This window comes from Drosophila elegans, unplaced genomic scaffold, assembly GCF_018152505.1.
Source record: "Drosophila elegans isolate 14027-0461.03 unplaced genomic scaffold, ASM1815250v1 contig_476, whole genome shotgun sequence".
In the NCBI taxonomy this organism is placed as follows: Eukaryota; Metazoa; Arthropoda; class Insecta; order Diptera; family Drosophilidae; genus Drosophila; species Drosophila elegans.
The window spans coordinates 2,835,253-2,849,389 of record NW_024545863.1 but is presented as its reverse complement, the minus strand read 5'-3'; the positions used below and the strand labels follow the sequence as shown (position 1 = coordinate 2,849,389).

The 14,137-nt window shown below is 40.3% G+C and overlaps 5 protein-coding genes across 15 annotated transcripts in view; 2 read left to right on the top strand and 3 right to left on the bottom strand.

Moving 5' to 3' along the window:
* LOC108148638 (tyrosine-protein phosphatase 99A) overlaps positions 1 to 3,694 on the top strand; it is a 114,351-nt gene extending 110,657 nt beyond the window's left edge. For 3 of the 7 annotated variants that reach the window (XM_017275753.2, XM_017275755.2, XM_017275759.2), the window contains 6 exons: positions 236 to 525; positions 649 to 989; positions 1,052 to 1,218; positions 1,335 to 1,890; positions 2,035 to 2,303; positions 2,614 to 3,694. In XM_017275753.2, coding sequence (XP_017131242.1) covers positions 236 to 525; positions 649 to 989; positions 1,052 to 1,218; positions 1,335 to 1,890; positions 2,035 to 2,303; positions 2,614 to 3,616 — 2,626 coding nt within the window. In that variant the 3' untranslated portion in view covers positions 3,617 to 3,694. The remainder of the gene's footprint in view (positions 1 to 235; positions 526 to 648; positions 990 to 1,051; positions 1,219 to 1,334; positions 1,891 to 2,034; positions 2,304 to 2,613) is intronic. The other 4 variants (XM_017275754.2, XM_017275757.2, XM_017275758.2 and 1 more) reach the window with 3 other exon arrangements.
* Positions 3,695 to 4,263: 569 nt separating this feature from the next.
* On the bottom strand, positions 4,264 to 8,480 carry LOC108148639. 2 transcript variants are annotated; one of them, XM_041709631.1, is made up of 5 exons: positions 7,545 to 8,480; positions 6,852 to 7,484; positions 6,465 to 6,794; positions 6,295 to 6,406; positions 4,264 to 5,460 (listed from the first exon to the last, which is right to left on the bottom strand). In XM_041709631.1, the coding sequence occupies exons 1-4, from the start codon at positions 8,412 to 8,414 to the stop codon at positions 6,296 to 6,298; spliced, it is 1,944 nt and encodes a 647-aa protein (XP_041565565.1). In that variant the 5' UTR covers positions 8,415 to 8,480; the 3' UTR covers positions 4,264 to 5,460; position 6,295. The 2 variants fall into 2 exon arrangements, with proteins under 2 accessions (XP_041565565.1, XP_041565566.1); XM_041709632.1 differs by lacking the exon at positions 6,295 to 6,406.
* A 571-nt stretch (positions 8,481 to 9,051) lies between these two features.
* LOC108148483 (tRNA-uridine aminocarboxypropyltransferase 1) lies at positions 9,052 to 10,151 on the top strand. The gene has a single exon (XM_017275517.2). It carries the CDS (start codon positions 9,117 to 9,119, stop codon positions 10,092 to 10,094), a length of 978 nt encoding a protein of 325 aa, XP_017131006.1. The 5' UTR covers positions 9,052 to 9,116; the 3' UTR covers positions 10,095 to 10,151.
* On the bottom strand, positions 10,090 to 10,650 carry LOC108148484 (signal peptidase complex subunit 1). Its single transcript, XM_017275518.1, has 3 exons — positions 10,536 to 10,650; positions 10,334 to 10,480; positions 10,090 to 10,276 (listed from the first exon to the last, which is right to left on the bottom strand). The coding sequence occupies exons 1-3, from the start codon at positions 10,557 to 10,559 to the stop codon at positions 10,154 to 10,156; spliced, it is 294 nt and encodes a 97-aa protein (XP_017131007.1). The 5' UTR covers positions 10,560 to 10,650; the 3' UTR covers positions 10,090 to 10,153.
* Positions 10,651 to 11,213: 563 nt separating this feature from the next.
* On the bottom strand, positions 11,214 to 14,112 carry LOC108149030. 4 transcript variants are annotated; one of them, XM_017276379.1, is made up of 4 exons: positions 14,031 to 14,112; positions 12,487 to 12,844; positions 11,875 to 11,942; positions 11,214 to 11,813 (listed from the first exon to the last, which is right to left on the bottom strand). In XM_017276379.1, exons 2-4 carry the CDS (start codon positions 12,810 to 12,812, stop codon positions 11,452 to 11,454), a joined length of 756 nt encoding a protein of 251 aa, XP_017131868.1. In that variant the 5' UTR covers positions 12,813 to 12,844; positions 14,031 to 14,112; the 3' UTR covers positions 11,214 to 11,451. The 4 variants fall into 4 exon arrangements, with proteins under 4 accessions (XP_017131868.1, XP_041565532.1, XP_017131869.1 ...); XM_041709598.1 differs by lacking the exon at positions 14,031 to 14,112 and adding an exon at positions 14,000 to 14,017; XM_017276380.2 differs by lacking the exon at positions 14,031 to 14,112 and adding an exon at positions 13,957 to 14,015.
* Positions 14,113 to 14,137: the final 25 nt, after the last annotated feature.

Here is a 14,137-nt window from a genome sequence, read left to right as displayed (position 1 = left end):
GGCTCTAAGAATCTTAAAAGGCAAAAAATGTATTTTAATAAAAGTAAGATTGAATGGAAAGAAAAACAAAAAAAGGGTAAATAAATATAGATTCGTCAAATAACAAATCAAAAGTTAATATACAAATTATGAATTATATTATTAAATTAAAGATTAAGATTCTTTATATATAAAAACATTCCATTTAACCACCACATCCTGTTTAACACTTGGTATTTCCTTTAACTCCTTTCAGCAGAAAGTGCTTCCATGCGGCCTACTATTATCTGGATGATCCGCCGCACCACCCCAATGCCCCGCAAGTCGATTGGGAGGTACCCGTAAAGATCGGCGATGAGATCCGGGCAGCTGTTCCCGTAAATGAATTCGCCAAGCACGTGGCCTCCCTGCATGCAGATGGAGATATTGGATTTAGTCGGGAGTACGAGGCCATCCAGAACGAGTGCATCAGCGATGATCTGCCATGTGAGCACTCGCAGCATCCCGAGAACAAACGCAAAAATCGCTATCTGAACATCACAGCCTGTAAGTTAATGAGATAGTAATCGAAGCACCTCAAGTTAATAGTCTTTTAATGACAACGAACTTTTGTAGTTTATGACAAATAATTATAGCTTACTAATTTCGCGTTCATTTCTAAAAACGCAGATGATCACAGTCGAGTGCACTTGCATCCCACACCGGGACAAAAGAAGAACCTGGACTACATCAATGCCAATTTCATCGACGGCTACCAAAAGGGACATGCCTTTATTGGCACCCAAGGACCTTTGCCCGACACCTTCGACTGCTTCTGGCGGATGATTTGGGAGCAGAGGGTGGCCATCATAGTGATGATCACCAATCTTGTGGAGCGTGGACGGCGCAAGTGCGACATGTACTGGCCGAAGGATGGCGTTGAAACCTACGGCGTTATCCAGGTCAAACTTATCGAGGAGGAAGTCATGTCCACTTACACAGTTCGCACTCTGCAGATCAAGCACTTGAAGGTGGGTTTCACTTGATTAATTTAAGTAATACCCTTATTAATTTTATGAGTTTTTAATTCTAGCTTAAGAAGAAAAAGCAGTGCAATACGGAGAAGCTGGTCTACCAATATCACTATACCAACTGGCCCGATCATGGAACTCCCGATCATCCGCTTCCTGTTCTGAACTTTGTCAAGAAATCATCGGCCGCCAATCCCGCAGAGGCTGGTCCCATAGTTGTGCACTGCAGGTGGGTTAAAAAATTAGTATAAATATAATAACAAAAAATTATCAAAAACCATCGAATGCAACCGCTTCATCGTTTACAACCCTACTATATCTTATCAATTTTCTCCTTATTTTTAGCGCTGGCGTTGGTCGCACTGGCACCTACATCGTTCTGGACGCCATGCTGAAGCAAATCCAGCAGAAATCGATTGTGAATGTCTTCGGCTTCCTGCGTCACATTCGAGCCCAGAGAAACTTTTTGGTCCAGACCGAGGAGCAGTACATATTCCTGCACGATGCTCTGGTCGAGGCCATTGCCTCGGGGGAGACCAACCTGATGGCCGAGCAGGTCGAGGAGCTTAAGAACTGCACTCCCTACTTGGAGCAGCAGTACAAGAACATCATCCAGTTCCAGCCGAAGGACATTCACATTGCCTCCGCCATGAAGCAGGTGAACTCGATCAAGAACCGCGGAGCCATCTTCCCCATCGAGGGCAGTCGGGTGCACTTGACACCCAAGCCGGGCGAGGATGGTAGCGATTACATCAACGCCTCGTGGCTTCACGGCTTCCGGAGACTAAGGGACTTCATCGTCACCCAACATCCCATGGCGCACACGATAAAGGACTTCTGGCAGATGGTCTGGGACCACAATGCACAGACAGTCGTGCTGCTCTCATCCTTGGATGATATAGTAAGTATCTGGAAAGGGTTCGAAATATCTCAATTGGTTTAAGGGTTTTTGTACTGCATATATGAATAAAAGAAAAACGTTTCTATTAGTTTTTCTACATGTTTTTCTTCTGAAAAATGTAGCTAATTTATGTTTTCTTTCCAGAACTTTGCCCAGTTTTGGCCGGATGAGGCCACGCCCATCGAGAGCGATCACTATCGCGTCAAGTATCTAAACAAGACCAACAAAAGCGACTATGTGAGCCGCGACTTTGTTATCCAGTCGATACAGGACGACTACGAGCTGACGGTCAAAATGCTGCACTGTCCCAGTTGGCCGGAGATGTCCAATCCCAACAGCATCTACGACTTTATCGTGGATGTGCACGAGCGCTGCAATGACTACCGCAATGGTCCAATTGTCATTGTGGATAGGTAAGCCACAAAAGGGTTTTTTTTGGAAAATTTAGACAAAGATAGTGTGGACCTTTTTTGAAACTAAAAAAATGTGGAATATATTTAATTGCCTACGAAATTTTAAATAGTAAAAAGAAAATTTCGGAGCTGCTAGATACCTTTTTTTTTCTGCGAACATGAACAATCGAGTGTGTCCTGCACTACCACCAATAGCTTAGAATATTAAACTTAAATCAATAAATGACAGAATAAAGTTCCACTGAAATAGTGTTAGTTAAGGCTTTTATAATTGATTTTTTCTAATATAATTTATCAATTCGCTTTATAGATATGGTGGCGCCCAGGCGTGCACCTTCTGTGCGATCTCATCGCTGGCCATCGAGATGGAGTACTGCAGCACAGCCAACGTGTACCAGTATGCGAAGCTGTACCACAACAAGCGACCCGGGGTGTGGACCTCCAGCGAGGACATTCGCGTCATCTACAATATACTTTCATTTTTGCCTGGCAATTTGAACCTGCTGAAGCGCACGGCGCTTCGGACTGAATTCGAGGATGTGACAACGGCCACGCCGGATCTCTATAGCAAAATATGCAGCAATGGTAATGTTCCACAGCATGTCATACTGCAGCAGCAGCAGCTGCACATGCTGCAGTTGCAGCAGCAGCACCTAGAGACACAGCAGCAGCAGCAACAACAACTACAACAACAACAGACAGCACTCCATGAGACAGTCAGCACACCACCAACCGATACTAATCCAAGCATCTTGCCCATTCTGTCATTGTTACCGCCCACAGTCGCTCCACTGTCCTTCAACTCATCCACACCACCACCACCGCCACAACCAAGTTCTCCAACACCATCCCCACAAGCCATCCAAATGCCATCGCCATCCGACCTGTCCCACCAGATCTCACCCACAGTCGCCAATGCAACATCTCCGGCAACACCAGCAACTGCAACTGCAACTGCAACACCAACGACTCCAACGACACCAACAACAGTCCTACCCATAACACCAACAATACCACTCGCATCCCCGAACAGTTTAACCCTTACTAATGCCAATTTCCATACTGTTACTAATAACGCTGCTGATCTGATGGAACACCAACAACAACAAATGCTGGCCTTGATGCAACAACAAACGCAACTTCAACAACAATACAACACGCATCAACATCACAACAATGTTGGTGATTTACTGATGAACAATGCGGACAATTCACCAACCACTTCACCAACGATCATCAACAATAATAATAACAACAACAACGTCACAAATGCAGCAGCGACAGATGCTCAAAACTTAGATATTGTAGGCTAAACTAAAGATAAATTTACAGAGAGAAATTAAATCATTTTATAAATGTTTAAATATAAATATTTAAATTTAAACACCGTACATTTACGTATACATAGCGATGTATTTATTAAAGTTTAAGTCGTTTAAGTGAGAACAAAGCGTCTAGCGCCTTGTCCATAAATTATTCAGTTGCCGCGTAAGCTCATGTTTTACTTTAATTTATTCCCTCAGTTGTTCTATATAATACTATCTAAATTATTTTATCTTTCCCTAAGTTTATATATCGTATGTCTAAGTTTTTAATACACATACTTTACCTACATTTAGTCACAAGGGAAAAGAAAAAGTCAAAAACCGCAGTAAAGAACAAAAATAATCGCAAATCTAAAAGTGGAAACGTAGCAAAATGCACAACTTGAACAAGTAGAATTAAATAAAAACAAAACATATTTGTCTAATCATTTATATACGCTGAGTACATCTAAATAACGTTAATGCAGGTTAATTCTGCACACACTTGTGCCATGATTTTTTAAGCTCCTACAAACTCCTATTAAATATTAATTATTAGTTGAATTACCGAGTTAACTTAGTAATTGATTGAGCACTTTTTGCATTTCGAATCGATTCAGTGTCCGTCCTAGTATCTGTTATTGTTTTTTGCCTGCTTTTAAATTTGTTCCACTTTAGTACACCAAAAACAAAAAAATCAAACTCAAGAAAAACTTAGCTACAAATTAATTGCGAATTTAGTAGGCAAATATTCCGAGTTACCAAGCACTTTACACGGAGCACATCACCGCCTCTTAAACCACCACACATCACTGTAAATCCCAAAGTAAAATAACTAAATCACAAAATTTCAGCACCAAGCACAAGAGCATCACGAAAAAAAATGTAAATAAAAGCGTAAGCCAGAAAAGCAGACTCTTCATTCTAAAGGAGCTGAAAATACTGTAAAAAAAAAGCTTAGGCCAGAAAACCCCTGGAAAAACCTAAGACTCATCATTCTGAACAAGCTAAGACTATTGTAAAAACTAAAATAAGTTAAAAAGTAATCGCAAGCAAAGTATTATTAAAATATACAATTCATGTGAAAAGTGAGATAAAAAGAAAATCCCAATGAAAAACCCAGTTTATGTTTTGTTTTTCTCTTATCGATGCACAGGGTGTTTCCATATTTAACAGACCCCGATAAACGGCGTAATATTAATCTGTACAGTTCTTAAAATTAGCCTCGGATGTGGATAAAAATTAAAATTAAAGTTAGCACTCTGAATTGCCATAGCTTTGCCTGTGTGTGAGCTAGCTAAGGAGATGTATAGTTTGGAATTGTCCAGATTTAGTCAGATATATCTGCCCAACACACACAGCAAGTAGAGCGCAAATAAGTTAGTGAATATTTTTACATTTTATATGTAAAATGTGAATGGAAAAAAAAAACATAAACGATAAACAAACATGTTTTAAAGACTGGTTTTTTGTACACTTTAACTTGAATAAGCATGTATACTGATTATGTAAATGAACAAATGTCAAAGGTCCTTCAGTTTCCTCTTAGATTTATCCAGTGTCCACCCAATCGAATGTAGTCAGACTACTTGAGGATATAGACGGTAGATGGGTTTGATTGGGTTGCGAGCACCCTTCAATCTTGATCGTATCAAAGCAAGAGCATTTCAATCCAATCCAATCATTTGTCAGCTGATACCAAATAGGCGGCTCTACATATTAACCAACTAATGACCAATTTTTGTGAGATTTTGTTTCTTAGGCACTAACCCGACTTAGGCTAAGACTACTTATACGCTAGAAAGGCTTGTAAATTCTCATACTGACACCGGCAATGGTAACAAATGCTTCATCTGTAATATAAACAACAAGAATCATATTATTTCGATAAAATATTGAGAAAAATTATGCATTTTAACTGTTAAACACATAAATGGTAGTATGTACGATGAAACTATAGGTGGATATTTCTATACATTATGTACATAATGTTGTATGAGTGTGATTTGCGTCACAGCCAAAGAAAAGCTTAATCAACAGCATTGCAAAGGAGCAATGATTACACAGAGTTCTACAGAAATCCCCCAATTAAAAACTGCACACACTTTTCGAGCAAATGGAAACCTTTCCACGACTAAACTACCTTCACACATTAACTAAAGTAAATGAAATCGATACAAAACAACAGATACAACAGATTATCTAATTGACGGTGTTATGCAATTTATAAATGTGATGAATGTCAACGTTAAGCGTAAACAATTAAAAAAAAAATACAGAAAATATTAAAAAAAAAAGGAATATTAAATAAAAATTCGTAAGAAAGAGCTGAATGTAGCGAGAACTTAAGTAAGCATGCCCACGATTTTAGAGCTAAGCAAATAGTTGAAGTAAAATATCCCAGAGGCAGACCATAGATTTTAGACACCGAAGGATTTGCCCCCTTGCAGACCCAGAAAGTAGGGACTTTCCCGCAGCTTGTAGAGGCCATTGAAGCAAGAGGATCCGGTATCAAAGTCGGACAACGTCTCGCGGTAAACAAAATTAATGATATATAAAGATATGTATGTATATGTATGTACACCTAAGCTACTCGTAAGCCAATGAAAAGTTGAAATGGACTAAAGATAAATGGAACAGACAAAATTGAAAGCGTCAAAATAAAGAACATCAAATTGCAAAGTTACCCTAGCTGGGCGCTCGTGTCTCTACAGTGAACTCCACGTGCATCAGCCCGAAATGGCTGCGGGGTAGCACATCGGGCGTCCAGGTCAACAGAACTCCGTTGCCGGATTGGTCCTTCAGAGAGGTGGGTATCACCATTATCAAATCATAGGTATTTTAGGTATCAACTCACCTTTGGAGGCGTTTCGAAGATGATCTTAACCATATAAAGCTTGAGTCTGGCGTAGACAACACGCTTCTTAGCCTGACCCGGAACATGCGGCTCAATTGCTGGACGCACATAGGGCACAAAATGACCTTCTGCGTGCCGCTCGAAGGCGCGTTCCAAGTGCAGTTCAATATTTGAGGTACTAAAGATGCGTTTTACGGTGTGCGAAGACGAAAAATGCCAAGTGTACCTATTGAGTCCTTTATATTTGCCCGATTCTATCACAGTGAACTTATCTAAGGGACGTCGTTTCAATCCCGCACTGAAACTCTTACAGAAGTGCGAAAAGGTTTCCTGAAAAGTGTTTTAAAAGAGATTAAATTGTAGTTTGGTGGGTAAATTTGAGCTTACCTTGTGCACATGAAAGTTTTGTTGCACTAAACGTATTGTTAGACCAGCATTGGGAGTTTCTAATGGCTCGAGTCCCTCGTTTAGAAGCTCTATCACATGATCCAGCCATGCTACGTATGACAATGCCGGCTGAACCGAAGCATCCAAGCAGAGATTCTCTATAACTGGAGTTACTTTAGCTGAATTGTTGACTATCAAGTCCCTTTTGGCTGGCAAGGGAGGCTGCTTTCGAGACTTGACTTCCGTCACAATCTCTGAGACCTTGACAGGTGCCTTTTTAACCATCGATATAGTGGCCAATTCAATGGGCAGTTGATCGGTGACCACTGCGGGTGTGCCCTCCGCAAAAATGGGCGGAGCAGCGAGGATATTATAAGGCTCACTGATCAGCGGCAATTCAATGTCCTCGCTGCAAATGTCAATGTGATCCGTGGGCTGAAACTGATCCATCAGCTCGATATTGCAGTCGGTTAGCTCAATGGGCTCTGCATAGACATCGCAATTGGACAAGAGCTGCGAATCGTTGGCATAATGGATGAAGGCATCGTTGGTGTTTGATGTGTTTTGACTAGAGCTTGATGCCTGCATGTTGTCCAGATTGAAGACGCCATCGGTGAGATCCGGTAAAGGAAGCTGCGGGTGTATAAAACAGATGAATGTGAAGAGGAATTTAGGAAGTGGGCAGATACTCACATCCAGCTGATCCCCGAAGACGAGTATGTCCACCTGGGGATCGAAATCATCCACCATGCTCATACTGAGTCGCAAATCCTCCGTTTCCACTTCTCCCAATGGAGTTTCCAGCTGCGAGGGCATCCAAAAGTTCTGCAAACCACTGGTGAAGTTGCCATAAACCCGTTTTCCCTGCGGCGAGCTTAGGATTCCCGCCAAAACGAGCAACAGATGGTCGCAGATCTCATCCTGCATTACCAGCGAGTTGTCCGGTTCCACTATGATCTTAAGTTTCCTGCACGCACAGGCATAGCTGCCCTTCTTCTTGGTCGGACCATTGGCCAACACGGTGACGTGTAGACGAGCAGCTGGAAAGGATTCAGACCTATCGCATTTCACAGCAAATGTGGTGTGATTCAAGCGCTGGACTCCAGGAAGATACTCCTTTTCCTCGGCATATTTGTAGATATGCCAGAGATGCTGCTTCTGCTCCTGACTTATATTAAGGTTCCACAGAACCTCTCGGGACACCCGGTACACTTGGGCCTTCGGGAACTCTGTGCCCAGTTCTCTACAAGCCTTAACATGCACACAGTCCAAGGATTCCCCTGGTGCCTTGTTGCAGGACTCCACGTAGCACTCGGCTTTGCTGGACACCACTGCAGCATCTGGTTGCAGGGACAGAGTGACATCCTGTACGACCACAAAGTTCCGGGGCTGCTGCTCCTTTTCCTTGGCCCTCAAGGAGTAGACAGTGGAACCTGGCCGCAATGAAACCAACTGGACGGCGTCAAGGACATTCCTGCGTTGCGGACAATCGGAATTCCGGCAGAACTGAGCGCGATTTCCGTTCACGGCCCCACAGTGAGCACACTTTCGAACGCCACGCATAGTTTTTTTTGCATTTCCTTAACCGAAAAACATCTGTTTAATTATTTTCTGCAAAATTTTGCCGGCTTTTGTTTTGTTTCGAATAGTGTGACCGTCGGTGAAATGCTAAAACTTACCAGCTTGCAATGTTATCGATTAATTGAGGGCTGGGCTATCATGCTTTGAAGTTGATTAACTATTTGTAACGGTTTTTTGAAAAATTTCAGAAATCTTCCATTACAATTTTTACTTAAAAGAATAAAAGGAAAATCAAATTGATGTTTTTACTTTTCTGAGCAAGACATAATATTTTTCTAAATGATAATTGTTTTGTCTTCGCTTTTAACTTTCCTTTTTTCTGATAAAAGGGAAAAGTTCATTATGCCTATATGATTGTTTTTCTGCTTCTAGCACTGTTCTGATTTTATAGAGTTGGAATATACGCTATATGAAAATACATCTTATAATTTGAAGTTCCAAGCCAGTCTTTTTTCGCTGAAGAATATTCACTTTACTTAAAGCTATTTTTACACAACGAGTTTTTACCTTACATCCTACATGATTTTTACTTCGCAATTGGGATATTCCAGCCCACATGTTTGTAGTGTAATCGCCATCCCTGGCTAGCTTCAGCTGATTGTTATCGATAACTTTATTGGTCATTTCCACAACAAAAAAGTTTTTCCTATTGTTTTGAATATTTAAAAGGGATCTTTGCGGAAAATGTCGCATCCTTTGGAGCCGCAGCAACGCACCCGCAAATATCCCTTTGTAAATATGCGGATTTCGGATCACACAATACTGGATTCCATTGAGGGCCGCCACAATTGCAAATTGTGCAATCGTTCACGCAAGTTCTTCTGCTACAGTTGCTATATACCGGTGGGAGAATTGGAGGAAGTCCTGCCCCGCATTGCGTTACCACTCAAAATAGACATAATCAAACACAAGAAGGAAATAGACGGCAAAAGTACGGCTGTGCATGCGGCTGTTTTGGCGCCGGAACACGTGAGGATTCACACCTATCCGGATATTCCCGATTATCGGGAGGAACCCGGAGTGGTTCTAATATTTCCCAGTGCCACTGCCCTGACGGTTCCTCAGCTCTTCGAGCGGAATGTCCAGCTGCAGATAGGAGATAACTATGGCCTGCCAAAGGGTCACCACATGGGAACCATGCTGCGGAGACGAATGGATGAGGTCGAGGTGCAGGAGCCTCATGCGAAGGATCAGGAATCGCCGAAGAAAACATGGAATCTGGAGAACCTGCCCATTCGTAGAGCTGTCTTCATAGACAGCACGTGGAACCAGAGTCGCGGAATATACGCAGACGAGAGGATTCGCAACCTAAGAACCGTAGTCCTACAGAATAGATTATCCCAGTTTTGGCGCCATCAGCGGGGAAGTCCACGTTGGTATCTGGCCACGATCGAAGCTGTTCACCAGTTCCTCCTCGAAGTGCACATCAATGCCTGGGGTTTGAGCTCTTCGTACAGAGGACTGGATAATCTTGAGATTACCGAAGGCTTCCATCAACTGGCAGCACCTTTAAAGATCGAAACTCACATGGAGGATATAGATAGGATGTCTCCCTACAATGGACAATATGACAATCTTCTGTTCTTCTTCGCCAATATGTATGATCTCATTCACAAGTACTATGACCATAACGATCTAATATCCTATCGACGTCCCATTTAGTTTTCTATGTATATATTATATATTGGATAGTGAGAAATACACATTACTGTTGGCTAAGACTATTTCTTCTTCTTCTTGCCCTCATCACCGGACTCGGAACTGGACGATTTGGCATCCGTGTCGATGGGTTTTTGCCATTTCAGAGCATTACGGCGATACAAGGGCCAGGGTGGAATGGTGATCTAAAACCGGTTAATGGGGTGTTATAAATGAAGATGTTAATACGACAAGAAACTTACCAAGGAGGAGAGCACAAATCCGACTCCAAGGATATAGACAGTTTGCGAAAATTGCTGCACAAATGCGCCGTAGATCAAGCCGATTACTCCAAAAAATGTGATGATAAAGCGAGACCAACGCTCGGCTTTTCCCTGGCCAGCAAAGTCCTGCGATTAAAAGGTTAGTTAAATATCTAAGGAATCAGGATTATCAACGACATACCATATGTGTCTGTATGTCCAGCATTTTGTTTGAAATTTTCCTTTAAACCAGCTAGTTTTCACGTAAACAATTCCTTTGCGGCACGTCAGCATATAAACAGTGTGACCGTGTATATAACAAAATACCTTAGTCAGTCTATATAAAATATACTAGAATACCGTTACTGTGCCTAGATAGGTAATTAAGTAGGTACACTTTTAAATGGCTTCTTTTCCTTTCAAAGTAAATGGAGACGTTTACTACTAAATCCATTATTAGTTTTGTTTTATTTTATAAGCCTTATGACCCAACAATTTTTTAACAACTTATTTTCCTAAAAAAAATGTATTGATATTTTGAATTTTCTGCCCACATTTGTCCAGATTAAATCCGAAAAAATACAGACACTGAAATAATTATTAATAAATACATGGATTTTTTTAAGGGATGAATTGAATGACGTTAATGGCATTTTAAATCTTTGTTTTTAAGAATTCTAAAAAAAACCGAAAAATAAAAGATGATTAAAATTTGTGGAAAATTTGAATTAAAAAGTCTAATTTTTAGGTTTTAATAGGATAAAATTAATTTTGAGATGTGGGTACATTTTCTAACAATTAAAATCCAAACTGTCCTATAGTCGTCGTGATAACTAAACAATTGTAATTTGTTGGTCCGTTATCAAATAAAAAACGAGAATTAAGAATTATATCGTGATTTAATTAATCGTTCGTTGTTCATACATTTTTTTGTACAATGTGTTTTGATGGCGGCTTGAACCGTGGACGTAATTGTGTGATTACTAATAAATAAGTGGCGCTTCGTAAGGCTACGATTAAATATAAGGCGAATGTGCGTGGGGAATTTCTTATTGTATGCATTCCAATTGAATGTGGGCAGGATTTTCCAGCTCCTGTTAATCCAATGCCTGGCATTTTCAAACTCTAGCGGCTTTTGTGCGTCGCAGGTTGAAGATATTGATGACACAAATGATCAACCAGGCGAACAGAGCTATCCAGGCGAAAACCAGAGTGAAATAAAGGCATGCCGCGGTATTAATACGTCCATAACGCCTCCTTTCGTAGGATACACTCTCCACCAAATAGTCCATAAAATCAAAGACAGCAGCACAGGACAATCGTCCTTTGATCACGGGCACTATGTTGCCCACGCCCTGGATTTCCTTCAAAAGTGATTCCCTGTACTGTTTGCAGGTCACCTCGAAACCGTCCGTAAATATGGCAGAGTAAATCAGTTGGTATATGGCCATGATAACTGAGATTACGGTGGCAGGGAGCCCTAAAATTATAATATGAAATTAGTTATTATATCGAACAACCTTTAATATTGACAAACTTACAATAGTAAGGAGATAGGCCATCGGGAGTTAGTTCAGACTCGGTGGTCACCACCATCATGTCTCCAGAACTATTGGAAACAAATGAGAAAAAACGTATTATTAATTAAATTGATTTCAATCAATAATGTCTATAATGTATAATATATAAATATTTAGTTACTTAGCCATCATTTATTGAAAGCTAAACGGAACTCAGCAAAACTCAAAACCCAAAGGTCATAATGTCTTAATTTATATTAATCTTAAATTCAATTAAAAATGTCTATTAGGTTTGATTCATAGTAATTAAGCAATCATTTTTGTAATATAATAATTAAAACGGATCTCAGCTAAGCTGTTATTAAAATAAATATTATGATAAAGCACACGATCATTTCTTTTAAATACATTTCCTTCCTTAGCTAAGTTGTCTCAAGACACTTTTTGTTAAAAACCTCGCCGGTTTTAAATTGTTTTAATGGGGTCTGGCACATATTGCCGCGTTACTCATCCGCAGAGTGGTCATCATTAGCATAAGGCCAAACCAGACGCCCCATGTTGGCGAGCAAACAAATGTGGCAAGCCGATTAACCCACTTGACCCCAGACACCCGATCGGAATTAGAAGTCTCACCGCTGCCGGATGGTGGCTGTGCCCGCCTTGGGCTTGCCACGCCCAATGCACATCCGATATCCATGATAGATGCCCAGCACCACGGCGAAGATCAGCGGCAGCAGCAGTCCATAGGTGGCGTAGTGGCAATAGGCGATGTTCCCGCCCTCGAAGCTGTTGTACGTGCTCCTGCTGTGGAGCACACATCCGCAATTGGTGTCCGGACAGGCATTCAGGACGTACCGCCAGTGTGTCCAGGCCACCGCCGATGTGATGCAGCAGATTAGCGAGGACACGATCGCCAGAGGATACAGAAAGGATAATGCTCGCTCCGCTGCGTATGACATCTTGGCAACTAGATGATCGGTGGATTTAGTGCCTAAAACAAATAAGCAATATTAACTATTTTTTAATAGATAGCCATAACTAACTGGGGTCAACCTTTCAGTAGTTTAAACTTAATTCAAATCATTTTAAACGATATAAAAATTTTAAAAATTAAAAACATTATTTTTTGTATAACTTTATCAGATTAACCTTTTTTTTTAATATTTTAAAACTTATATCAAGCAACACAAATATGGAAAAACATGTATAAATCTTCAAGATCTTTGTGGTCTTGTGGGGTAGGCAGTAAATTGGGTTAGACCTAATTAATTGGGCACTTTTTGAGCACTCTAATTCCGCATAATTGTAATTACACCTAATTCGTTTACTGCAATTGCTTAAGGGGAATTTGTGGGTGGTCAGAAACTCGCTTTGCATTTCCTTTAAGGGGAAAGAACATTTCTATATTTATCTTTCAGGCAACAAATAAATGCATGCAAATGTTATTATTACAGAACAAATTGTACATAAAACGTGATATTTAGGACTATCAACATTTTCAAAGTCTTTCTAAATCTTTTAGAAGGGAATTCAGATTATTTTCGTTGTTTATTTTTCCGGCAACGAATGAACTTATTATTTATTTATTAGTTTAAAACAATATTATATAAAAAACTATACATATTCAAATCAACATAATCCAAAAACAAGAAATGATATTGTATATTAACAAAACTCTTAAAAATTTTATATTTTAAAGATTTTTTATAATAACTGCTTTGAAATGATAACACTTTTCACATGTGACCACCCTTAGCACCATAAAACTTTAGGTTCATGGTGTAAACCCAGTCAATCGTACTTAATATCTCTTTACATTATTTCAAGATGCGAAAATATGTTATTTTGTATGGATTCTTGCTTAAAGCATTTGTTTTGAATAAAAAGTTTACAACTTCGATAGTTTTTACAACAACTCTTTGGGCGTCTCTCTTCAAAACACACACACACATCCACAAAACTGCTTGCAACGCGCACTGTACCAAATATAAACAAACTTTGTTATTTCATTTGGTATTATCGATTTCCTGCTGGTCAGCTAACTTTCGTTTAGCAAAAGCTGATTATTGTTTATAAAGCTGACTTTAATATTACAGTTCTTACAGAATTAACAAATAAACAACTAAACTCCAGTGCTGACACATACACGCACACAGGCGCACTGCAGGCACACCTACGTTTATCGATATCACTGGGAGAGGGAATAAGAGAGCAGCGCAGGTGCAGCGCAGAGAGAGAGACAACTGAACGGTTGAGAGGCAAACAAACGAATGAAAAAAACGTT